The sequence below is a fragment of the Scylla paramamosain genome, chromosome 1, assembly GCF_035594125.1.
Source record: "Scylla paramamosain isolate STU-SP2022 chromosome 1, ASM3559412v1, whole genome shotgun sequence".
Taxonomy (NCBI): domain Eukaryota; kingdom Metazoa; phylum Arthropoda; class Malacostraca; order Decapoda; family Portunidae; genus Scylla; species Scylla paramamosain.
This window is the reverse complement of record NC_087151.1, coordinates 40,380,193-40,407,265: the sequence shown is the minus strand read 5'-3', so window position 1 is coordinate 40,407,265 and position 27,073 is coordinate 40,380,193. Positions and strand designations below refer to the sequence as shown.

Below are 27,073 nucleotides of genomic sequence, written 5' to 3'. Positions count from 1 at the left end.
ATATATATATATATATATATATATATATATATATATATATATATATATATATATATATATATATATATAACCTAAATTCTGCTGTATTTGGAAAGTGGCAGTTTTGCATAATATTTGGAATAATTACATATGTACGATAATTTTACCAGAAGTACAATAATTTCAACCTGTGTAGGACGATAATATGGCCAAAACAATCTGGCAACGCTGCTGCCTGACAAGTTTACCAGTGTGTCCCGTCTATGGGTGGTGTTAGTACGCGTCTGTTTCAACTCCCAGCCTGACAGATTTTTTTTTTTTTTTTTTTTTGTGTGTGTGTGTGTAACCACGCCTACACAGTGGCTGCCAAGGCTTACCCATGAGTTAAACCTTCTTTAGTTGGTAATGAGGAAGGCGTGGGCTCTAGCAGTGGACACCCGAAGGCAGCAGTGGGTGAAAACAAGCAAAATAAAGAAAAGTTTGGCTGTGAGAAGGTGCAAGACAGCCAGCCATAGTGACGAGGAGGCAGGGAGGTAGATCACCACCACAGAGAAGGTAAGGTCAGGAAGTGTTAGAATTTAGGTAACTTAACGTAACTTTTTAATGAATAACTGAACAATCCACGGTTTTAACTCATTTTAACGCATCTCACCTAACCTCCAGCACAATATATCCCTGTGTCAGCCTCGTCTCGTTGCTAAAAACCGTAAAATTTAAGTTAATGAAAATGTAAACAATCTGGGTCGTCTCTATTTATCAGCCATTATATATCTTATCTGTGAGTGTTTTAAACTAATACTGTCGCAAAGCGGAGCCACATGACCAAACTTTAATATCCGCTTGTTAGATATACCTGCCATTACTTAGTTTAAGTTTGGCGAGGGTTTAAATGAATGAGAAGGGTTGGTCGTCCCCTCCACTGGCCCCCCACCGCCATCTTGGATAAGGCTCCCCAGCCCCCTCCGGTTTCAATATTTTTTTTTTATTTCCTAAGTATTTTATTTTGGCTTGTAGCTAAGATATTATGGTTTGTAAAAATATTTCGTTGTTTTTTAAGTTATTTGAGCGCGTGTGTTGCGTGAAAAGTGGTGATTTTGGCGATGTTTTTGTGTAAATAAGAGGGCCGTTTTCGGCGTATATTTTTACGGTCCCAAAACTAAATTTTTTATTTCAGCCTGTACTAGGTTCTTATTGGTTTTAAAAAATAGTTGGTGTTTTTTTAAGTGTGTTGCCGTCCCGCTCAGTGAAATGCGTGCACCGTACACTTGTTTTTATTCGTGTTCAACTTCCAATAATATTGAATTTTTTTTTCGGTAGATTTTTTATTTGTGCTTGTAGCTCACTTTAATTGGTTTTAGAAAATAGTTCAGATTTTTTAAAGTGTTTTCCGTTATGTTTAAGCCAGAATGGGTGGACATTTGAACGATTTTAAATGGGGTGAAGGTTCGAACAGTTTCCAGATACTTCTTTTTAAATATCTTTAATACTACTGCGTTTTGAAATGTGTTGTTATTTGTGGCATTGATTAAAATTTGTGGCAAGTCTGAATTTATAAAGCATTCCTGTCTAGCTGCGTTTTTTAGAGGGGTCATTTTCAAAATGAAATACGTACGTACGTAAATAACGGTCGCTGTGACGTCATCAACCCCCAGCCGTGACGTCACAACCCCCCCAGCCGTGACGTTATCAGAGTGGTACCTTCCCTAACTCCCTTCCAGTCCCTCCTAGTAAATATTCAGTGTTTTTTTTCAATGTATTTCAAGGTGTGTGTGTGTGTGTGTGTGTGTGTGTGTGTGTGTGTGTGTGTGTGTGTGTGTGTGTGTGTGTGTGTGTGTTGCCTTATTCGTTGTACAAATGGTGATACAGTGTGTTGCTTTGTCTTTCGTTGTACAGATTGTTATGCAGTGTGTGTGTTGCCTTATCTTTCGTTGTACAGATGGTGATGCAGTGTGTGTGTGTGTGTGTGTATTGCCTTGTCTTACGTTGTACAGATGCTTATGCAGTGTGTGTGTGTGTGTGTGTGTGTGTTGCCTTGTCTTTCGTTGTACAGATGCTTATGCATTGTGTGTGTGTGTGTGTGTGTGTGTGTTGCCTTGTCTTTCGTTGTACATATGCTTATGCAGTGTGTGTGTGTGTGTTGCCTTGTCTTTCGTTGTACATATGCTTATGCAGTGTGTGTGTGTGTGTGTGTGCTGCCTTGTTTTTCGTTGTACATATGCTTATGCAGTGTGTGTGTGTGTGTGTGTGTGTTGACCGAAACCAAACCAAAGCAGCTGCCACTCGGTGAACCTCCCTCTCTCTCTCTCTCTCTCCCATCATTTCAACCCAAGGAAATTTAATAAATGTGATTTTTAACAGTTAGTAATGATGGAAGGTGAAATTCCGGACATTTGAGGAATTTTCAAAAATCCCCCCCGGACGCAGATTTCGTTATCTAATTTCCGGAAAAATCCGGACGTATGGCAACCCTAAAATAGACCACAAAATTTGTTAAGTTAACCTCTGGTAGACACCTGATTTCAACGCAGATTCGTGAGCGAACTACAGCATGCCGCTGTCTAAAACTTTTACAGACGTATATTACACTAAACACAGTATCTTAGTATAAGTATTGTATAGGTTGCTAAGAAGACCCTTTTACGCATATTTGATCTAAAAAAGCCACAGAAAGAAGAATAAGATGCGATGAAAGAAGAGAGTAACAATAAGAAGAGAAGAGAAGGTGAAAATAAGATAAAAAGGGAAGGGTGAAACACAGAGGAAAAGGAGGAAGAAGACGATGGACAAAGAAGGGAAAGTGAGCTATGATGGTCACAGGAAGAAGAAGAGGCGGCGGCGGCGAGGTTACGTAGTGGTGCGGCTATTTTGGACTGGGCTACTCCACGTTATTTCGTGTTATTCCCCTGTGCGAACTGTGCTGTGGACTCCCCCGCTAAGGCCATATCTCGCCCTGCAGTCCCTCAGGGCACGGCTGGCCACATCAAGAGTACCGGCGATGTGACTACTGAAGGTGCGGAAGGCGGTGTGTGTGTGTGTATGTGTGTGTGTGTGTGTTCGGTTAAACAGTGGTGGAGAGTATTAGGGTGAAAAGTGGTGATGGTGGTGAGTGTTTAGGTGAATAAGGATAGTCGTGATGGTGATGATAGTGTGTGAGGTGAATGTTTACTCTAGACTCCTAACACCTGGGTATTGTTATTGTCTTATTAAACATAAGTGATATAAATGCAGCATTTGCGTGGTATAGTATACATACTCTCTAGTAATTACACAAATCCTCATGGGAATGTACAGTAGTGTAACACAAGCGTGTTGATTGTAATTACGTCTTCCACCAGTATAGAGGATGACGAATCTCATGTGGCTGTTATTATTGCAGGTGACGGCAATGTGTTGGGGAGATGTGTAGCATTGTCTGTGGCGCAGGGTGGGGCACCCTGGTGAGAGCTGGTCACAACAACCCATGTCTGTGCTACATCAGGAGAGTCTCTCGAAGTGTGCTGCAGCCTTGCTCCACACGCTGGGTACCTCACCTGAGGTTCAGCCAAAGATTCAAGTCTTCTGCTGCCCTGCTGAGGACTGTGGGACCAGATGGGACTGCAGAAAGCCAGCTAGATAGCAAGGGGGAGAAAACACAGGCTGTCGGGGATGGTGTGCCACGGAGAAAGCCAGTCAGGGTATGGAATGCTTCTTGTATGGTATTATTTGCTTATAAACATAATTTCAGCATCTCTGTGACAGTTGTGCACATGAAGGGTTGACTGATTATGTGTAAGGATTACAGTGCTTTATGATTGTAAAATCATGATGATAGTGTAAAGATGCTGATTAATGACAAAATGATCATGCTAAAGTGTGCAATGTTACTGTGAGATATGGCCAAAAGAAGCAGGTTTGAGATTGAGAACATGATAATTATTAATACTTGTATCTTGCCTTGATATTTCATAATTTTCTTTAGCACTTTTACAAGAACTTTTACAAAGACCTTTACATGCATGTAGAACTCTTATATTATGTGGGTGAGGAAAAAGAAGTTTAGATAATTACTTAAATATATAAAAAGTAAAAAAGCTGACAGTCTCAGGCACTTGATCAAGAAATGTCAACAGCTGCAAAGCTAGGGTTAATATAATGATGGGTGTTTATAAACTAAATCTGATGCTGGTGAATAACCTCTTAACCTTTCAATTTATAATGAGTATCACTTTCAGGTGATGGTTATTCGAGGTGCCTCCCACCTAAAGCCTCTGAGGAGCAGGGAGGCCCCAGTGTTGCATCATGCCCAGGCCAGGGCCTTGGTTGATATGTGGGAGGTCCCAGCCAGTCTTGCCTCAGCCAGTCTTGCCTCAGCCATCCCCAACAGGCATACCACACAGGAGATCCACTTCACAGTTGATCAGCTGCTGAAGGACTCCAGGAAGTCTCTCCACGTCTCCTCATGTTCTCAGGTAGTGGTTAGAGCACACACGTATCTGCTATGTAAGCTCACAGAAAAAAAAAAAATAATAACAATAATTTTGAAGAATGTTTAAGGTTGAGGGATATGTGATATGTAAGTACTGTTTTATAGAAATATGCCAAAATAAGGTAAAATGAAAATATCTACATCTTTTCTAATATTGGACTTATTTTTCATTTTGGAGATTGTTTGGTAACAAATTAAGTTTTGCTCTTGAATCTGAATAATTTACACCAGTAGATGCTATAATAAAAATATCCTGTAATAAATGGGGTTCAGGAACCAACTAATTAGTCATAGAAGGACACCGTGAATAAACAGATATGCATCTTCCCTCTTCTTGGCCAAAGCAACACAGTCTGCTGGCTTTCATCACTGATGATGTCCTCAATCACAAATGTGTTTCTCACCACCTTGCTTCTTAGACAATTTCTAGTTCATAGTTAAAATGAAACCTGTACCTTTCAGGACCAGGATGAAGAGGATGTGGAATACAGCAGTGAGAGGGGGACTCGCAAGCCAGAAGAGCCAGAGTTAGTGGGAGCTCTTCCACCTGGGGCACTTGATTGGCGGCCACAGGTTCTGGATGTCTGGAATCTGGGCAACTACTATGCTGATCTTGCCAAAAGTAGACTAACAGGTAAAGCACTCTATTCTCTGATAATTTCTCTGTATCCACCATCAAGTCATGAAACAGTAAGCTTGCTTGCCACACTCAGCTGTCAGAGTTACTGCTTGGCCTTGACATATCACTACATTCACAGTGATAATTCACTCCATTTAGTTTTCTTCATACTCATCAGTTAACCCCAACTGTGACTTAATGTAATCTACCAGCTGTAGTATACCTGTGGCCTCATGCTCATGTACAGCACATTATCCTGAGTTGCTTCTAGAGTACCTATGTTTGGTATCAACAAGCACAGAACAGTTATATTTTAGAATTCATTGGAAGATTCATTGAGCATAGTTTTAATTTAAATCAAGGAAAATGTTTATTTCAATATTTTGTATCGAAAAAAAAAAAAAATTATATATATATATATATATATATATATATATATATATATATATATATATATATATATATATATATATATATATATATATATATATATATATATATATATGCATGTATTATTTCTTGTTTGCATGCTTGCATAGAACTTTCAATATTATTGTATCAGCCAGCAATGATCCAGCAGAGTATACTCAGGAATGTGTCCCCTGCAGGTCTGGTAGTACTGACAGCTATAGCAGGCTATGCCATGGCCCCAGCTCCCATAGAAGCCTCTGCTCTGCTGCTGAGTGCTCTTGGGACAGGACTGGTGTCTGGGGCTGCTAACTCCATCAACCAGTTCCTTGAGATCCCTTTCGATTCTCAGATGGACCGCACAAAAAACAGAATCTTAGTCAGAGGTATGCAGTATGTATATTTACATTTTATATAATTCTGGATAAAAAGGAAGCTTGATTAGTTAGCCTAAACAGTGAATCAAATTCTAAATATTCATTAACTCTGTCCTGTAATAAGTGAATGTGTGGTATGTTTTGACTTCATCTTCAGAAAGCTTGCATTTGCTCCTACTGTCCAAGAGCGTTGAATTAATATCATTATGAAAAGATGATACAGTCTTCTCATGTACTCTGTGAAAAGGAAAAATGTTAGTTATATTGCACACTAAAGGGACAAGGGATAAATTTTTATGTTACATGTTAATTGAAGGTGAAATATATTGCATTTTTAAACAAATGCCAATATCTGAATCATGTTGTGCCTTTTTAATAATGCTGTGTATTATTTTTAGGTTTGGTGAGTCCTTTGCATGCAATAAGTTTTGCTATTGTGAGCAGCACAGCAGGCATTGGCATGCTGTACTGTGGTGCAAATGGACTTGCTGCAGCTCTGGGTGCAGTTAACTTAGTGTTGTATACAAGTGTCTACACACCTATGAAGAGGCTCACCATTGTCAACACTTGGGCAGGTGCTGTTGGTAAGCAAACTGATATTGATCTCTTAGATTTTATTTTCTACTGTTACCTGATGGAAAGTTCTAGAGTATTGATATATTTCTAAAATACCTCAGCAAATTAGTAGATAATAAAGCTACCAAAAGTAAAAAAAAAAAAAAGTTGCATTACTATCACTTGTACTACTCAACTCTGGCTTCCATAGTTGGTGCCATCCCTCCCCTGATTGGGTGGGCCAGCTGTGAGGGGCAGCTGAGTGCTGGTGCCTGGGTGATGGCAGCCATCCTCTATGCCTGGCAGTTCCCTCACTTCAACTCCCTCTCCTGGAATCTGAGGCCAGACTACTCCCGGGCTGGGTATCGCATGATGGCAGTGACTGATCCAGGTGGGTGGCGTTGTGATGCTATTGTTGTTATTCAAGTTAATTTGAGATCTATGTTTAATGAATCACATCAGAAAAGGAAATTATGGTTTGTCAACTCAAAAGGTCAGAACCAAATTGTGCTGTGTAGTGTGAATGATATTTGTAACAAGGTATGTTTGTTACCTTTGATTACCTTTGAGGGTAGATGTGTGCAGCACTTCATGAATTAAATATGTTTAACCCCTTCTTTGTGATGACGCATGAAGTGTGTTATTACTTGCCAAATTAGGCGTGTCATTCCTGTGTGTTCTGTGCATTGAGAGTTTGGAATCCCATTTTCTTGATACAGGCAGAGCAGGGTGGCTTTCATATGCCACAATCACTCATATCTTTGGCTGCACCCCATTCACTTGTCAGCCAATCATAATTTCAGTACCACCGATATGGCAACTTCCCATGCTGGCGGTGGGGGTGAGTCTTTGAAGCTGATGTGAGTTTGTGTGTCTTCCATACTTTATAGATGATCTTTCTGACAGTAACAGGGACCATCATCATGGACATGATGATGGTGATGATAATGATTCCTGTAATGATGATCAGATTGGTGGCCTTGAGGTTGAGGAATGTTGGAGATTGATATCAGACATGCTCTCTGATAAACATCCTGAGTTACCACTGCAGTTTCTGTTTCAGTTCTCTGGACTGAATTTTGCTCTCAGCGACTCATCACTTGTACCTTTCTCTGATGCCTTCAAATCTGATCTTTAATGATGAGCTGGGTGGACTAGAGAGCTGCCTGATTTTTTTTCCCAAACATCTAAAGAAAAATGTTCATGAGCAAAATTATTTGACACCCTGTTACACATGATGATGTGTATACCTTTCTTGCTCAAAATCTGTCATGAAAGAAATGGATAACAAAAACAGACAAAATAATTTTTGAAAGAGACAAAAATATTAAATGGCAACTGCACACTGCAGCAAGAGGAGGGGAGGTGGCGTGCCCCATGTACTGTGCTGCTGGGTCCAAACTGCACTTCATAGTGAAGAGGTTAAGACCTTTCCTGCCCCCTGCAGATTTGTGTCGGAGAGTCACCCTGCGGTACAGCCTGGCCATGGTGGGGATATGCACCCTTGCCCCTGTCATTGATGTCACTACATGGACATTTGCAGCAGACTCCCTGCCTTTCAATGGCTACCTTGTATACTTGGGTAAGATTATTATATATGTTTATTCTGATTAAGCCATGCATGTTAAACCATACACAGTTAAGGGCTTGTTATATAAGAAACACCCATGTGGTTAGCAAAAATTATATCTTATTAGCATGTCATTATCATCTCAAAAGAAGGAAAAGTATGCAGAAGTTGTGTAGAATCACTTGATAATCCAATAGAGAGCCTTGAAATTTTGTGTGCTCCAAGCTGTTGCTGTCAGGATACATCCCTCCTCTCCCTCCTCCCATCCCCTCCATGAGAAGCTGTTGTCATGTAGTTGTTTTAATGGACTCTGTACTGCCATTTTTCATCATTCTATTTACTTCTTGTATCAAAGGGATGAAATGAAAACCTATTATAGTACTTCTTACTTTTCAATAACACAGCCTATACTGTCAGAAACTTGGAGAGGCAGTATAAAGAAAATACACCAATGTCATAATTATTTGACAGTTGGACGTGATTGTTGAAAGACACTATGTTCTCTAGTATAGTGTGTGTGTGTGTGTGTGTGTGTGTGTGTGTGTGTGGGTGGGTGGGTGGGTGAGAGGAGAGACAGGAGGGTGGTTGGGGACATGACTGACGAAATTTGGGAAGGATGGAAATTGGACAGAGGGAGGGAGAAGGTGAGGGGAAGGATCAGCGAAGGGGGGTGGAGGAAAAGTGGGAGTAAGGAAGAAAAGGTTGGGGAGATGACAGTATTGACATAACTGTGTTGATGTAATTTTGACATTGTTCATGGGTAGAGGAAGTATTTGGGTACAATGTGTAATGACATGGTAATGACCTTGGTTAAGCGTGTGAAACCCTCACCCTTCCTTGCTCTCACCTGTCCTTGATTCCTGTTTCTGACTATTCCCCTGTTCTTAAGTCCTTTCTTTCGCTTGCTGGCAGTCTTTCTGGTCTGGTTTCACTTCCAACAAACTTTGTGCTATCAAGCCCTGTCTCCTTGGTTTCAACTGGCTCATCCTAATAGACGCTGGGAATCTGTCCTGGCCCATTTACATATTAGTCACACCTGCCTCACCCACTCTCATCTCATATCTCATTCTATTCTTTGTCCATCCTGTGACGTCCCTTCCCCATGTACTCCTCTTCTGTCCCACCTCTGTGGCTGCTCGCCTTACCACCTTCCCCAGCCTTTCCTCCCTGCCTTGGACTCCTTGCCTCATTGACATCCTTACTGAGTCTCCTTTTTCTCTCTTCTTCCCCTTATGTTGTTTCTCCATACTACTAAAGTTCTTCATCTGATCTAACTCTTCTTACAGCTCCCTTCTACATGCTCCTCCTTTACTTCTTTCCCTGCTCCTGCTCTTCCCATAGTGCCATATGACCTTTGTAGTTTGGCACATTGCTCCTCTCTATTACTTACAATGTAGGAGTAGTTTCATTCTTCCTGAGAGATATTCTGTATTATTTTTATTATTTATTTTGGTTATTTGGTTAGGCACTTTTCAACTGCGTAATGGGACAGTTCTCAAATTGCATAGAAGAAATCCATCTATATACCAGGCCAGCAATCCCACTCAGGATAGCCCATACAAAGATATTAAACTGGAATATATTTAGCATACAGTTTCATTCACATATATATTGACTACTATTGACTACTGTTGTAATAATTTATTTTCTTTTTTTACCCAGCATGGAAATTCTATCAAGATGCAGACAGCAAGAGCTCTAGAAAACTTTTTTTCTTCTCCTTAATTCACTTGCCAGTGATTTTAACATTAATGATCATCAGCAAGAAGCATTATGGTAGAAATAAAAAGGCAGAGTTTGTTGCTGTAGTCAGTGAGGGTATTGACGGTGGGACAAGAGATCAGATATCCTCAACTTTAGTTACCTGATGCAAGTGTAATTTATATATGTAATAAATCAATGTATATAAATAAATGAGTGATATTTTTAATACTTGACTTTATTTACCAAAAACTTAGGTTAGTAGCAGCAGTAATAGATCAAGTGGCCATAACAGCAGTCATGCAGCCCCTGTGAAACCCAATACTTGGAGAATAAAGAATGAACATGGGTGAGTGGGTCTCCAGCATGGCATCATTATATAACAGATAACTGAAAGCAAAAATACCATGTAATACAATAATAGGAGACACCTACTCTTATTTCTGGAAAGGACTCGTACCACCACAGACTTAGATGCAAAGGTTAAAAACAAGCAAAAACACTGATTTGAAAAAAAAAAAAAAAAAAAGTCGTGGAACAGGAACACAGACTAAGTCTCGCTGTTATCTGATGTGAGAGAAGTGTAAGATGTGTGCTGGTCTTCCAAGTACACTTGTAGACAAACATGACAAAGAGGCACAGTTCAATATTCATGGGATTTATTGTTTCACTCAGCACATGGTAAGACAATCTGGATTGTTATTGAATTCTGGGACAAAATCATTGTTAGGAAACAAACCAAAACAAAAGTCCAAAACTTGGATATGCTCACACACAGACATTAGTCAAACAAGATGACAGTAAATGCCTTGTTTTTATACAGGCTTGATGCTTGGCACTTATGGCACTCCTACTGTGAGCCGAATCAGCAGCAGGCATCAAGCAATGTATACAAAGTTAAAAGTAATGCTATCTATAGCAATCACCATCAGCAGGTACCATTTGTCACACAGGAATCCCTGCAGATGTATCAATAACATACCAGCTACTGTGTACAGTGCTGACACCAAAAGTTGTCTGTTTCACAGTATGTGCCACTTGCTGCAGCAGTGGCAGCCTGAATACTCAGTGGTGTACACCCCATATGCTGTTCACACAACACAGTATCACTGTCTGATGAATCCAGTGACTTGAGAAATATTCCCATACAATGGGAAACACTGCATCGTCTCAGAACACTTATATGATAAATCACAATATTTCCAAGCACTGACCTGCTTTACTAAGAGCATCTCTTTTTTTACATAAGAAAACAAATACAGATACAAAAATAAAACACTGTACACAGCTGAGAGACTAAAAATAAGGTAACGCGACAAACACAATTTAGTGTAACACTGTACACAGCTGAGAGACTAAAAATAAGGTAACGCAACAAACACAATTTAGTGTCTTTAGTGAAATCACAACCTAGAATTAATAAAAAATATACACTGCATTCAATGTTACAATGATAGTTTTCATGAAATAGTTTTGAACTCCTGAATCTAAATCTAAAATGTTGAGCTTTAGTTAAATTTAAATACTAATCTATTCTGCTGTGTAAATGTACATTATGAAGTGCATGGCAGGCTTGCTATTATTTATAATTATACACTCTCATTCCACTAACTCTAAAAAAAGAACTGAGCTCATTTTCCTTTCTAATATGACAAAAAAAAAAAAAAAAAAAAAAAAAAAAAAAAAACAGGAAGAAAATGCCAACACAAGCCTTTTCATGAGAGGAAGAGTTCCAGCTTTGATTTGCAAGATGAAGCTGAAGCAAGTCCTGTCAAGTTAGGCAATATAACTGTATGCATTACAAGACTTGCATTCATCTATGTTCAAGGAAAACACTTTGAGGTTTCCTTGAAAAGGAAATATGGTGGAAAACATGTGCTTCATCATTTGCTGAAAGAGAAGCAGAAATGTGATATGTATTATGTGTGTGTGTATGATCTGTATTGGGTGCCTTTGTTCTTTGGATGCACAGTCTAATTTTAGAGCAGAATATTCTAGCAACAGAATATAAAATACAAGGTTTAGTTTTTCTTAATATCTAAAAATAACAAATTGAGGATTGAACAGTTAAACAGATCCTCTCTCCTGACAATTTTAGTCACAACAACACTGCAGATGCCCAACTCCATGGCATATATGCAATAAATGATCCTCACTATATCTTTAAGTACCAACACGAGCTTCACAAGCCCCAGATATACCTCATATCTAGTAAACACAAATAAAAATATAATTATTCATTATGCCTAGTCTGCACCATAATCTGAATCTTTAATAAACCTCCTTTCTATATCAAACTGGTCTGTATTCCTAACCCAAGAGGCAGAAAATACCAGCCATGGGGAAAAGAAAATGCTCCTCCCAAAAATTATACACTACTGAACCTTTTGAACCATAACAGCTTATACATTGCATCACCTTGACTCCACTACAGAGAGACAGAAAAAAGTGGGCACTCAAAGAATTGTTAGTACAGAAGCAAGATAACTGTCTGTACAGAAGTCCTTCAACAATGCAGTTTTTCAACTCATGCCCTTACGTACACTGACTTGATGTGTACATGTGTAATCCACTCTGGAAGTCCAATTCATAACTTACTCCACTTACATTTTAGACCATGTTAGTCTTATACATACATATTTACATTTCATTAACAAAATTTTTGAAACCTACAATTCTTATTAGCCAGCATATAAATATTTCCAGACATCAGCATTTTATTCATTGTTTGGTAGGGACATCAGTAAAAAAGCTGTTTTTTTTCTTTTGCATGGAATTCAGCTCTTTTTCAGTTAATTCTTACTGAATCATGCAATTCATTTTACGCATTAATGGTTTCCACAATGATCTGGTAACTCCTGTCCCATGTACAGCTGAAAGACTTCTGTACCACATAATAATGCTATATATTTGGATTTCATAAAATACTTCATCAAACTCCCAAACAAGGTAACATATTTCCAATGCATGGTGTAGCTGGCCAGCTAAAGGGAGTCCACACCACTATCCACTCTTAATAATTTCCTCCTCATGGACGGACAGGCAGCCTTTGGGGCCAAAATAGCCAGACCAAGACAACATGAGACTGGCCAACACAATACATTGTTATAAAAAAAAAAAAAAAAAAAATCTATATTAAGAACAATAAAACATTGTGATTTTTGCCAGGATAGACAGGAATTCAGTACATCACAAACAATTGCATTAATAAGAGAAACCTTTACCATGAAAAATCATCCTGCATATGTTTATATTCAAATAACACATAACCTTCCCACATCATATAACCTAAAGGATCAAAAATACAAAATAATATTTGGTTTATTTATAAAGTAACATTACTGAGCCTTCTCCTAAAAGGACTAGCTACTGAACAAAAGCCAGCATATTGACATCTTAAGGCCTCAACTGAACTGCATTCCATCATTAAATAAACCCTGGAGGCCAAAGTGTATTGTGTACATCAAACATCATCATTGCAAAAACCTCAGCCTCACCTCATACAAGGCCAAGAATGCTCTGCCCTGATGAATTTGACTAAACTATCACAACCAAACAGGAGAACTTGTGTCATAGATGTAAAGGAAGGGCTGTGTCTCTCTGAACCATCTGAGCTGAGGTGTATGAGTGTGTATGATCAAGCTGACAAAGTGATGCCAGGTTGTGAGTCTGTGCTTCCTTAACAATCAAACCTTGGTGCTAAATGGATGCCTAACAATTAATAGCAGACTGAGCTGATTCAAGAGTACTTGGGCTGTATGAATCAACTCGCCAGAATACATGAATTAATTGATTAAGACTAATGTTCCCTCTAGAGGTAAGAGCTGAGAACACTTGCATCAAGAGTCCTTGGAGCACTCTACTCCAAGGTGAATGCTGCAAAACTTGACCAGTAAGAACCATGATAAGCCAAATATTTGTACAGCAAGTTAACAATAAATATGCAACAAAAATTATTAACAGTCATGATATACTAACAGTATGAGGATTGTCTCTCTTCATATCTAAGTCCCTGTGATTTTTGAAGAGAGAGAAAACTTTTTGAAACATGTACATCCATCCTATGACTGGTATAAGGCACTTATTAACATTTTTATCAATGGTAGGAAGTGTGCAATAAAAAAGTGCTGCAAACACCTGCAAATAAGGAATTGCAAAAATAAGCACCAAAATGTGGAATGGGACATCTCCAATGTGATGCCAAAACCTCCACAATGACACATCAGAAGAGTCTGATGCTTGGTGCAGTTTGGAATGCTCCATCGAAAACTCAGCAAACTGATCAGCGATATCAAGAAAATAATACACAGCTGCAAATGAGGAGGCAAGGTAGAGGGCCAGGCAGAGCCAGGCGATTCTTTGACGGAAATTCATATTTCTTGTCCAGCAGAGATGTAGAGTCCAAAGCAATGTGTCTTAGTGGCATCATACAGCAGCTGCAGCCAGGCCCAGGATACCACTCTCAGGCATGGGCTGAAAAGATTATACTTGGGTAAATTTACATAAAACAACTTGGCACACTGAGACCATAATAAAAAAATAAAAAAAACTCAAAAGTGGATATTCAAACACACGATGAATGAATGTGAACTTACACAAAACAACTTGGCATACTGAAACCATAAAGAAACTTAAAAATGGATATTCAAGTATATGATGTAGAAACTGTAATCTTGTCAGTCACTTTATTTAATTTATTTACATCTCTTACATTACATACTTAACAACTCACATAAATAATATGGGATGGGTGGGCAACAGTCTGCCACTGAAATGAAATCTTGTCAGTCTTTACAGGGTGAGTTTACTTGAAACAGTGTGACATATTAAGACCATAAAAAAGGTTATACAGGGATATTCAAGTAGACAATACAGAAATTGCCATCTCATCAATCTTTAGCAGTTATCATGAAAATAAATTGACATTCTTTCATACACTATGTATGTTTGCATAAAATTTTGTAGTATCCTAGGTAGGAGGTTATACATAAATGCATGCATACATATACCACGGCTGTCTCCCTCAAACTGAGGGACTTGCCAAAGCAAGGCAAACAACTCACATTCACACTCATTCACACCACTCTCTTAGCATCTTGGCACCAGAAGGAGAGGAGAATGTACTCCTGCCATCACTTTATGGAGATCAGCTGCACAGCTTGGACAGTTTGCTAAGAAACAAGGTTCCTTCATAGCAAGTATCCTCCTTTACTACACCCGATAAAAAAAAAGGGGGGGTTATAGTTTGTTTATATCTAAATTTCAAAAGCTTTTCATCGTTAAATGACAAAGACTGAAAGGAAAGGGAAAAGGCTTACACAAAAACAGAGTGAGGCTTCCTTGCCTTTAAATGGAGTTAAGGATGCTGCCTCTACCTGAACATACTAGGACTGCCCTTCTCTATAAATCTCACTTGTAAATTCCAATTTTCTTGCTAAACAAGTTTCCACGATGTTAGGGGTCGTGTCATCTCTGAGGAGTGTATACCAGGTGATAAACTGCCACATGTAAAGCACCTGACTTAACACTACGGTCTCTGTGAAGGTGTGCTGGTGTGGGCGGTGATGCTAGCACACCTGGGAGAGGGAGAGCCTGTCACGTCACCACCACGACCACCTGCTGCCTCGCGCTGGTAAGTATACTAGGCTCTCCTCAGTTAAGATGACACGTGGTGGCTCACTCACCAAGCACTTTACGTTTGAACAAGACCCTGCTACGATCACCATGACATGTGATATTGCACATGGGCCCTGCACAAGGCTAACCTGAGACAGTCAGAGCGTTACCCAACCAGCCTCGCCGCACGCCAGCCACTGTTTAGTGTTTACCTTATAGCTCGCCGCTCCACCTCACACACAAGAGAACACGAGGCTGTACAGGGGCAACTCGCTCAAACTTGCGCCACAAATTATTACTCGGTCTTATTCTGAGTAAATGTATTCTGAGTCCGGCTCATTGGCTCTATGTCCTGGGGTAAGGGGTATTATCCATCACCAATATGGCACATGAAGTCAGCGCTGATAGTATCGTGACGTCAGCTTCCCCACCGTTTCACACACTCTCCTGTCTGAACGCAGCCATGCTCATACCCTGATGTGTTACACTAATAAGGAAAGATAAAAATTACGGAAAAAAAATGTGTAAAAATAATGGGTAATAAGTGCAAGAGTTAGTGAGTGAATAGGAAGGAGTGCGTCTGATGACCCACTGCCCGCTCGCTGGCTGGCCCAAGGATGTCATCCTTAGGCTGGCCGACCCGTCGTATGGATTCTGATCCATCACAAACTTAAAGGTCGAGGTCACGCGTACCTACAGAGTATGCTCATAGCTTTACCTGTATGTGACTTTCATCAATATCAAGGTCAAGAGCAGGACGCAATCCGACGCCTATAGTAAGGAGAAATCTTTCATATGGCAGGCATATAGTGCATGCAATGGCTACCACATGCAAGGCATATGGTAATTCATTAAGGTCAAACAAGGTGATTCAAAGGGCACAGTCTTGTGTGACTCCTTCCACGTAAAAAAAAAGCGGATTTCATAAGGAATTACGTACCCGCCCGGAAAGAGATAACATGATCATGTGATTCTCCAAGAAGGATTGAATGAACCAAGGTAATTACCTCCAAGTCAGTTATGTAAAACACTAGGATTACAATGCCGTAACTCAGTTTTGTTTTCTAAGCATTGTAGAGACCGAGTAAATACCCACTGCATTCGCGAAAGCCTGAACTCGTCCCAGAGTCTGCGGTAGGAAATGAACGTCGCGCCTCGCACTGAACCACGAAAACACGGCCTCCTTTCCCGAGGCACCAGGCTATATAGGCGGGTGTTACTGTTGTGTTCATGCAGCTTCATCATACAGGCTCTTAGAACAATGACCCGTAAGTAGGTAAGTGTCGGGACGAGGAGATAGATGTGCGTCGAGGAGCATTCATGGGGTCACGTACTAGTAAAACCCTTTTCTGCAGGTCTTTTTATTTATTTTTTTCTTTTGTGCTATTTTATTTCTGATACAAACACGGCGTTTCTTAGGATTGAGTGGAACCTTTTGTATGAAATCTCTCTCTCTCTCTCTCTCTCTCTCTCTCTCTCTCTCTCTCTCTCTCTCTCTCTCTCTCTTAAAAGCGTCATCTTCCCAAAAACACTCACATCGAAGTTTCAGGTTGCTTAAGATATAAGAACAAGTGAGAGAGACTAGTCACGTACACTCACTTTCCTATCTGTAATACATGCAATACAGGACAACTTCCAAGCTACAGTTTTTTTTTGATTAACTTGTCACGTGAATATATTAAAGGTTCAAGTTCATAACGAAGGTATTATCACATTACAGAAGTGTAAACATACACACACACACACACACACACACACACACACACACACACACACACACATGAGGTTATAAAGTGTGTGTGTGTGTGTGTGTGTGTGTGTGTGTGTTGATTATATACGTATATGAAAAACAATACTACCTACATACAGTCACGTTCTCTTGAATATCCGTGAACTAGTACACATAAGTAAGGGCGAGACTTTCTTGAGTATCTAACTAAGGGGCAGGTCCTGGGAGGGTGGTAGTGTTTGGCACAGGGTAGGGCGGATAGTTCATCGTGGCGGGATACACGGGGTTGGTATGGTAAAAGTTGCCATGATTCAGTGCGTGCGGTGTGCCAGGGCCGAGGTCTACTGCGTCGGCTCTAGGCACTATGGACGGCGGCGCGCCCGGGTGCACTTCCAGGACAGGCGTGGAGATGACCGCCGGCTGCTGGTGTGATTCAGGAAAGGTCGATGCATTTGTGGGTTGAGGTGGTCGGTTAATCAAGGCGATGTAGGAAAAGTAGACCTCGGCACAGTAAATGATTGTGAGAAACAGGCAGAAGACTCCACTGGCAATGAGGTTACCGGCATAGGAGCGAGACATGAGGAGGATGGAGGAGATGAACAAGCCTATGACGTTGTAGGAATACAGGGCCAGTTCCTGTCAGGGAGAAGAGCCGTGGTTACTGACGAGCCGCGCTGCACCACGTCCCCCCCACTTCTCTATGAACTAATTATATTACTCAGAATGTACATTGACTCAAAAGACAAAATGTTTCAGTGGCACAATACAAGGAAAAATACAGGAGACACATCATCCCTTTATTCCCTATACTTTCACTCCCCCAACCCTACATACCACTGGCGTTTGTCTCTGCTGGGTGTAGCCGAGCACATACACCGTGAGGAAGACAATGGCGTTGATGAGGCTTGGCACCAAGACGCTGGCAACGTAGGCAGGCGAGCCGTCATTGTTCACGAAAAAAGTGATGATGGCGATAATCAGCAGGATCTGCAGAGACAGGTGATTAATTCCCCATCTCTCTCTCTCTCTCTCTCTCTCTCTCTCTCTCTCTCTCTCTCTCTCTCTCTCTCTCTCTCTCTCTCAGCAGTCATCTATGTTAACAAAATAAATGCATGTGTCCTGATAGCACAGCTGCACCCTGAAATTAAAATTGGTGTCAGCTGAAGGTGTGGCCTGCACAGCGGCGCCTCCCTTGAACCCTCTCTAGCTGTGATGCGGTGCGTTTATTTTTTAGCTGTAGTTACTGATTCTTTGCTTAGAGATGGAAAGAAAGGCCAACAAAATTCGAAACTGTAGCTATGACCACAAGAGAGAGAGAGAGAGAGAGAGAGAGAGAGAGAGAGAGAGAGAGAGAGAGAGAGAGAGAGAGGGGGGGGGGATTACACTCATTATTTTTGCTTGTTAGATCTTTCTTGATAACAAATAAAGTGTAGGAAGCGCAATGGGAGGTGCGTTGCTGAGTGCGTTCAAGCCTTAGGGCAACTTGACACCAGAGACCGATGCACATACACAGTAGGAAGCATTAAGACCTGCCATCCTAAAGGAAGAGAAGAAAGAGGAGGAGGAAGAAGCACACAAGGGTTTGAATCTTCCAACACAAGAGCAGCAACGCCCACATTATGGACGGTAACACCTTTCCACCCTTGATCTGGGATGTAAATGACCTCCCTGTCTGATTCACTGATATTCACTCTCGTGTGATGATGGAGAGCCCTGATCATTGTTTCACGGGATGAGGAGGAGGATAATGACGACGAGGAGGAATACTCACTTTGATGAATATAAGAATAAAAGGAAATAAGGAGACTGCGAAAGACCAGTTGACTTACACAGGAGAGCTCTTGAGTGATTAAAACGTACAATTTTCAACCAGTCATTCATAAAATCATCCAATCTATTGAAACTATACCCAATATCTATGCAGTTACTATGTTTCTATTGATAAACTTTTGGATCTTTTGTTCATACTTACAATTTCTGGGATCTTAATGGCTACTGCAGGCTCCTTGAGGATGTCAGGGTTGGACCCCGTCCCTAGAACGGGCATGGTTCCTTGCTGTTCTGCTCCTGCCTGTGGGAATGTGCTGTGAGTAGTAGCGGCAAGAAAATTCAGGCTGAGGCACCGCTGGCAAGCAGCATGCTGGAGGAAATCCGTTTTTGATAAAGCAAAAAACACACAAACAAGTGATATGATTTGACAGAACCCTGGCTATGCTGCCGGTGATGGGTGAAGAGGGGAAGTCTTCTGTCAATAAGGCAAAAAACACATAAACGAGTGACACGATTTGACAGAATCTTGGCTACACTGGCTTGGCGGTGATGGGTGCAGTCCATCTGCGGGATGGCATGGCATTGCGTACCTATAGCAAGATGATTACCAGGATTTTCATGATGGATGTTTATCCTGAGCTAGTCATAAGCTATGTGCCTCATTGTCATCCATTACCAGGCTTAAGTTCCTCTTCTTTATATAAAAATCTCTTAAAGGACATAGCTGATTATACTCGATATTATCTGCTATCACAGTGAAATAATTTCTACATTAAATTACCAATACTATTGTTTGTGTTTCTTCCTTGAGGTTAACCGGTCTCGACTTTGATTTGTTTTGGTATTAATTTATACACAGTTAAACGGGAGCTTCTCCAGTAGCATTCGATGACCTATCCACTACTAATATTAGTGTCATTGTTTGTGTTTCTTCTTTGAGGTCAACTGTTCGCGACTTTGTTTTGTTTTATTGTTTATCTTATACTACTGTCAGCACAACATTGCACCATATCTTCAATATAAGCGCTACTCTTCCTTCTCTCCTCCCTGTCCTGTCTTTGTGATCTGTAACTCTCTATCAGCATCTCTGAATGTAATGGTGTCATTGGTGCTTTGACTTGACTAAGAGGAAGCCTTGTGAGTAATATTTCGTCCTATGAATGTCAAAATACTACATACATTCATCTAGGGCGTAACTACAGTATACATCAGCAGCTCACACAAGACGCGATAACGGAATTGCCAATTCACTTCTCTTGTTATGACCATTATAGGTTGCAGAATATCAGGCAAGTGTATTAATCACTTACTCTATCTGTGTGGTGGACACTCACCTGTGCTCCTAGTACAACACAGTGCTGGCCTCTGCCTGGCTGGTTTACTCGTGAGCATGAGCAGGACTAGACACAAGCTTCCTCTCTTTTGTCATGATAACACAATCAGATAATCACTGATAAGGGAGAAATGTATAGCAAGCAATACTGCTGGGTTATATTTTACTTACATATATTGTTTCTCTTTCTTCATCTTCCCGTTTCTTTCTTTTTATATTCTTATTCATTTATTTTGAGTGCACGCACATTCAGTTCATGCATTGATGGTTAGCGTGAGTGACAGCCTCCGTGCCTGACGAGAAGGACGCTAGTTGTGACGGGCGCATGAGCGACTTGCTGTCACGGGAGCTGCGTGAGGTCATTGCGGTTGTGGCGATAGCAAGGATGACTTACTTACCCATCGTGTTGACATTATGATAGTGAGGCGGGCGATGAGCTGATGACATCAAACACTTGTTGGTTTAGTAAAGGATTATGTACATAGTGCATTGTATTTCATCATCTTCAGACAAACATGACAGTTTTGATATAAATTAATAACGAGACCAAAGCGCGATAGGATAAACAAAATGTTTTCATGATCGCTGACTGTGTGTGGCTGTCCTGAAGCAACAGGTGGCGGGGTCTTCCTGCACTGACTTTCTTTTTACACACACACACACACACACACACACACACACACACACACACACACACACACACACACACACACACACACACACACACACACACACACATGTCGTTGGGGAGTCTCCTTTACATATAAATGATAAAAAATAACAAAATGAAAAAAATAAATAAAATAACATACTGATATAAATAATATATTATCAAAAAAGGTTTGATTACAAAACACTTTACAGATCTTTGTTCTCTTTGTATAATTATCGTAATAGTGTCATAGAGATAAGTGATTACGTTTTACATAAGTACTTTATAACAAAATATTTAATTGACATTGCATCTACGTACATGTTTACAAATAATCATTGGTACAAAATAATAAGACATAATGCCAAAAATCAGCCTCACTTGTGGTTACGATCGAGTGACTCAGGATGGTGAGACCGCAGCGGCGGGACTGCAGCGGACCGCGCCCATCGTGTGTCTCGCCAGGCAGGGAGAGGTGGACCGAACGCTGCCACACAGGCCCACCGTCCCGCAGGGGAGGGTCAGGCCAACCAAGGTCATTCTCTTCGTGATGGTCCCGCCACGCAGGCCAATTTGTCCCATCAGGGGAGGGCTGGCCCAGCCTCCTCGTGGTGGTTCTACCTCACTACACACTGCTCACATTGAACGCACATATAATAAGAAAACGACAAATAAATCTACATGAGTATGACAGACGAGCCAGCTCCTCGCGTACACATATGATTGTTTGGTAACACCGCAGCAGGAGGAACACAGGGCCAGTGCCGCTTCGCCAGTCACGCTCCTCTCGCTGTGGATTCACTCTGCGGAATCATGCACATTTGGCACTCCCAGCGTTATCAGCGTGCCAGTCAGTGTAGGAGGCGGCCCAGCAGCCGGTCCTTGAGGCCTGTACAGTGCCGCCACACGTCGCGGGAATAATCACAGTGAACCAAATTTGCTTCACTCACTCTCTCACTTATTCAACGACACACGCGTACTGACGGCACCACTCATTCCTTCCCAGGGTTTCAGTTCTGTGCTGTCTTTAAGTATGCTTTGCAATTATGTATTTCAAGTCTGTGGAATCACTCGAGAAATTACAAATATAATTTTGTGAACGAGATCAGTGCTGGCTTGCCGCTCTCTCCTTCGCAACACCAAGCCTCAACGAATGCCCTGCAGGTCCCTCAGCCTCATACCATGCCTTTCGCATCAATCTCGTTGTCTTTGATGTCTTTGGCCTCCATGAAATTGTTCAGAGGTTCCCTGGTCCCGGTCTCATCACTCGCACCCCGTGCATTCTGGTCCCTTGGCGCTCGCTTTCTCAGAATGGTCTCGTAGAAAAATTCTTTGATCTGCTGTTTGAGCGACCTCTGGAATATCCTCCAAATCTTGGGATCGATCAATTTTTCTTCCACGTCCTCGGGTGTATTGTAGCCTAGAGATGGAATAAAGAAGATGGAAAACAAAGGATAAATATTACGTTTTGATACCAGTGACAAACTTATCCCCTGTATTCCTATACAGTGACTAGTGACTAACAGTGCCGACAAAACCTTAGCCTTTGTGTTCGCGTGTGGCTCCGGTAAACATTATTGTGCACTAGAGCTATAAGTCAGGATCGAAACCCGACTGCATAAGTATTTCACCTCCCAATGCTACTTTCAGATAACATTTTTGGTGTTTCAAAAATACTCGGGCTCAGGTAGGGGGAGCACGTACCCGTAATAGCAGACATAACGACGCTCAGCAGAATGCACAACATCGTGCCCCAAACTGGATTGAGGCAGTAGGACAGTCCGAACAGCCACTCGCCCCTGGAACACAAGCAGGACTGAGTGATTAATTCATTTTTGGAGTGATGCGCCACGACAACGAGATCATATGACGCCACAAGTGCAATAATATAATCAATGTAGAGAACAACAACTTGGTTCAGAATCTCTGTACCACATGTTCACTGTGCTTCAGACTACAGTGTTCGATCTCTCTCTCTCTCTCTCTCTCTCTCTCTCTCTCTCTCTCTCTCTGTGTGTGTGTGTGTGTGTGTGTGTGTCGCTACAACAGAAACACTCACGTGGTGTTCTCAGGCGGGGCGGGTGAAGGTGTGATGGTGGTGGTGATGTTGGCAGTGATATCGGCGAGGGTGGGGGCGAGAGTAGTGGCGATAGTGGTGGCGACGTCTTCTATTGCAGTGACGTTGGCGGTGACGTTGGCGATGGGGGGCGCGGGGCATCCTTCTCTGGACAAGGGAAGGTAGGGAGGCTTGGGGATAGTGAGTTGCCCGGCTGCCATCATCACGTTGAAGGCGATGGCGAGGACAAAGCCGCACGTGGCACCCTGCAGGGGAGAGAGAGTGTGAATGAAGAGTCTGCAGTGGGATATGAAGAGAGAGTCGAAAACTGAAGATAGGAGGAGGATTTGGCGAGAACTATAGTTAGAAAGGGATGGTATGGAAAATAAATATGGAAAAGAAGGGAAGATAAAGACGTACAGAGATTAACAAACATGAAACAAGATGGATAGAGATAAAAAGGAGAGGAAGACAGAAAGAGGATGGCTAAAAATCAAAATCTGACGGAGAGAAAAAGAGAGAAAGAGGAAGAGCAAGAGGACAGAGTGGTGGATAGGATACTGAGATATATACATGCTGAAGAGACAAACGGCAATAAAGATGGGAGAGGGAAGATAAATACTGAGTGAAATAAACATGATGAGGATGGGGAAAGCTAAATGTAGGAAGAGAACAAGTGTGCGCCAATCGTAACATTACCTTAGCGGGGACCCACGGGAGGAAGAGAGCGACGAGGAAGAGGCCGATGAGAGGTCCCGTGAGCGCACCGTTGATGGCCAGGACAGTGATGAGGAAGGACTTGCCCAACTGTGACACCGCCAGGCCCAGCACGATGCCCAGCACACCCGAAAGGAACACTGACGAAGACGAAGACGACGGAATGAGAGAGAGAGAGAGAGAGAGAGAGAGAGAGAGAGAGAGAGAGAGAGAGAGAGAGAGAGAGAGAGAGAGACGGGACCGCAGTACTCACCTATAAATTTCTGCAGGTAGCCGATCTTAATCTCACTCCAGCCTCGGAAGACGGGCAGTACCTTCAGAAAGTCCTCCCACAGTAGCGCCGTCATGGAGTTAAGCTGCGTGGACACCGAGCTGTGAGGTGAGAGCAGATTCAGTAATCAGGTTGTAAGTGCTGAATCATTGGCGAACTATAGAAGAAGATTAGAAAAAAAATATGGATGAGGGCGATAGGTGAAAATAGGCAAGCATATTTCATACAGGCACTGGCACATGTAGAGCTGATGGCTTCTTGCACCAATCTTTATTTTCTTACGTTCTTGTGTTCTTAAAACCCTGAGTAGCTTTTCTTCTCATGCACTTGTGTTAAGATGTAATGCCATTATGATTATGGCTGGAACTGGATTAGATCAATCAGTCTGGTATTGAGTGAGTGAGTGAGTCAGTCTATCACGATCTATGTGGTTACTGCAGATACGGAGTCCGTCATTTACTCAACAATCATGGCATTCACTCAGGCTGGATTAAGTTAGACTTATAAAAAGAGATGGGAAGGAACTGGTTCTTAAATAGGGTGGTAGATGAATGGAAGAGACTCAGTAATCAGGTTATTAGTACTGAGTCATTATATAGGGAGCTTTAAAAGAAGATTAAACAAATTTATGATAGGGAGATAGGTAGAAATAGGTAGGCATGTTTCGTACAGGACTGCCACGTGTAGGACCGACGGCATTTAGCAGCTTTCCTTATTTTTTATGTTCTAGGCGGGGCATTGTTACCTGAGCACGGCAGCGTAGACAGCGGCCACGAAGAGCCCAGCGAGGCCAGGGATTCTGGTGAGCTGCTGCATCACATAGATGACTAGCACAATGGTCGGGTCTGCCTTGCCCATGGGATCACAGTCCTTGAAGTGAGCGTACATCACCAGGCCAGACATGTTGATGAGGAAGCGCAGGGAGACCAGAGCGATGGCTGAGTAGTACAGCACCCTGAGAAGGAGGAGGGAGAGAGTGAGTGGCTGCATTGCGTGGTGGCTCCTCTTTCACTCTCACTCGCCACCAAAAATCCCTCCTTAACACACACACACACACACACACACAAATATACAAGAGAAATCGCTGGCGTGGGATTCGAACCGGCCTTGGTTGGATGGGAACAGTTAAGGGAAACATGATGACCACATAGCCGTGCACTACACCCACCCCTCCCCCCCACACTCACCACTGGGCATTCCTGACGCTGCCGGTGCTAAAGTAACGCTGAACCTGGCTTTGGTTGACGCCGTTGTTGCTCAGCGTGAAGAAGAAACCATAGATGACGCAGAGCCAGAAGCTGTGACGCTGGTACGGGTTCAGACTCATGCTGCAAAGAACGTGACTGTGTTAGGGACTGGGTGACTGATGGACCGACTGAGTGTCAAAACCTACAAAAAGACCCGTTTGGGTCCTGTGAAAGGCACCAAAAAAAAAAAAAAAAAAAAAAACAGAACAAGGGTGACATTTACTGTAACTATAATTAACCAACTATAACCCGGAGTGAATTTCCGTCTGGTTGACTTACTTGAAAAACTCGAGTCTGTCGCCGTGGTAAGCAATGTCCATCACATTTTCTACGCCTCCCATATTAATAGCGCCTTGGATCACGATGGCCAGCACACCGACGATCATCACCACAGCCTGCAGGGTGTCGGCGTACACCACAGCCTTCACTCCGCCCTGCAAAACACACGGAATGGAGTGAGAGAGAGGGAAAAAAAAAAAAAAAAAAAAAAAAAAAAAAGAAAGAAAAAAAAAAAAAAAAAAAAAAAAAAAAAATATATATATATATATATATATATATATATATATATATATATATATATATATATATATATATATATATATATATATATATATATATATATATATATATATATATATATATATATATATATATATATATATATATATATATATTGGGTACGTGGATGGATAACATTAAAGTAAAAAACTAGTGTTGTTTGCCAAATTTCCGCACTTCATCCCACCCTGCAACACACAATTCAGAAAACTATCATATTGAGTTGCCACAAGCACATGTTCCAATATTATCTATCGACATGTTAAAAGCCAATAGAAGATTTGCATGTATTATTGTTATTATATAGACAATATTTCTATGAAGCATTAAAAGAGCTTTTACTGTTTTCTGGAATGCATAAGACAGATGGTAAGTATGGGACTACTTTTTAAATGTCCGAGAGCTTTCACGTAGTAATTCGAGTTAGGTGGCGAGGCAGCACGTGCGTTGATAACCGAGTGAATGAGGAAAGAGATCAGTGTCATTTTGTATAAATGCTGCTGGTCTGCCTGGGACTTAAACGAACTGGTCTGTGTGGCATCTCAGTGAAGTGGTTACCTTGGGACTTCAGATTACAAGTGAGTGAGTTGTTTTGCCGTTCCTTTGTAGCAAGTAGTGAGTTGGCGCAAGCCACAGAAATAACGGAGTCGTGTCCTCATGAATGTTTTCCCGTTGATGATGTAGCAACCTTGTTAAAGTATCGGAAAAATCATGCAAACATACTTAAAAACGCCGTTAAGTCTCACTGAAGGCTGTTAAAAGTGGTCGAGATAAAACTCCGAAACGAACCACGTCTTTCCTTCCGCGACAAAAACAAGTATAACAGAAAACGTTGCCCTTCCAAGGTAGACTAAAACATTTCTTACATCTTTCTTTTTATAAAATCGTTACAATATTTCCCCATAGGAACGAGGTTCATTTATATAACAGAAACACATTCTTGCTGAATACAGTGAATTCTTATTGAATACAATGAATTTTCAACCGTGGGTGACAGATTCCCAACAACCTGCAAAGTCGAATCCTAATTTATTTTATGGTATGGATGACACGCACTCTAAACTAGACTACATCTGTACCACTGAGTGTATATCTATCTTAAGCAAAGTGTGTTGCATCCGTTTAAATGAATCTTATTTATATGGAGAAATATTATAGCAATTTTACTGGACGAAATATGTATGCGGTGTAGGTATAACCTTAATTTTTGTGTTCACTTACGTTGACACTGCATATGTTTTATGTTAAGATAGATAAATATTAATTAGTGCAAGGACAGTTGGGGGCAGACCAAAATCCACGCATTGTTTTTGGTCTCATCTTCACCTGATGAGCAGGTGTGTGTGTGTGAGGTTAGATCTCCACTGAAATCCACTTACGGCTAACTTATCACGCATTCATGTTAATTTCTCGATGATGTTCCAAGGCAGGGCAGCACACTGATATAGAT

At 41.4% G+C, this 27,073-nt stretch overlaps 2 protein-coding genes across 3 annotated transcripts in view; one reads left to right on the top strand and one right to left on the bottom strand.

Annotated features, from left to right (window-relative positions):
- The first annotated feature begins 233 nt into the window (after positions 1–233).
- On the top strand, positions 234–9,903 carry LOC135105568 (protoheme IX farnesyltransferase, mitochondrial-like). Of its 2 annotated transcripts, none has more exons than XM_064013821.1 (9): positions 234–534; positions 3,356–3,653; positions 4,191–4,427; positions 4,907–5,078; positions 5,672–5,857; positions 6,247–6,432; positions 6,615–6,794; positions 7,851–7,985; positions 9,636–9,903. In XM_064013821.1, exons 2-9 carry the CDS (start codon positions 3,378–3,380, stop codon positions 9,839–9,841), a joined length of 1,578 nt encoding a protein of 525 aa, XP_063869891.1. In that variant the 5' UTR covers positions 234–534; positions 3,356–3,377; the 3' UTR covers positions 9,842–9,903. The 2 variants fall into 2 exon arrangements, with proteins under 2 accessions (XP_063869891.1, XP_063869881.1); XM_064013811.1 differs by lacking the exon at positions 234–534 and adding an exon at positions 2,667–2,989.
- Positions 9,904–10,316: 413 nt separating this feature from the next.
- Positions 10,317–27,073, bottom strand: part of LOC135105564 (sodium-coupled monocarboxylate transporter 1-like) — a 19,735-nt gene continuing 2,978 nt past the window's right edge. The window contains exons 4-15 of the mRNA XM_064013798.1: positions 25,345–25,499; positions 25,006–25,146; positions 24,564–24,773; positions 23,801–23,919; positions 23,530–23,687; positions 22,834–23,096; positions 22,479–22,573; positions 20,294–22,194; positions 18,992–19,090; positions 17,854–18,006; positions 16,298–17,655; positions 10,317–14,147 (exon numbers count right to left, since the gene is read on the bottom strand). Coding sequence (XP_063869868.1) covers positions 21,950–22,194; positions 22,479–22,573; positions 22,834–23,096; positions 23,530–23,687; positions 23,801–23,919; positions 24,564–24,773; positions 25,006–25,146; positions 25,345–25,499 — 1,386 coding nt within the window. The 3' untranslated portion in view covers positions 10,317–14,147; positions 16,298–17,655; positions 17,854–18,006; positions 18,992–19,090; positions 20,294–21,949. The remainder of the gene's footprint in view (positions 14,148–16,297; positions 17,656–17,853; positions 18,007–18,991; positions 19,091–20,293; positions 22,195–22,478; positions 22,574–22,833; positions 23,097–23,529; positions 23,688–23,800; positions 23,920–24,563; positions 24,774–25,005; positions 25,147–25,344; positions 25,500–27,073) is intronic.

Excerpts from the sequence above, each read along its gene's own strand:
- LOC135105568 (XM_064013821.1), top strand. The coding sequence starts at position 3,378 with ATGTGTAGCATTGTCTGTGGCGCAGGGTGGGGCACCCTGGTGAGAGCT. Across the intron at positions 5,079-5,671 it reads TGCCAAAAGTAGACTAACAG|GTCTGGTAGTACTGACAGCT; the intron begins GTAAAGCACTCT and ends TGTCCCCTGCAG. Across the intron at positions 7,986-9,635 it reads TGGCTACCTTGTATACTTGG|CATGGAAATTCTATCAAGAT; the intron begins GTAAGATTATTA and ends TTTTTTACCCAG.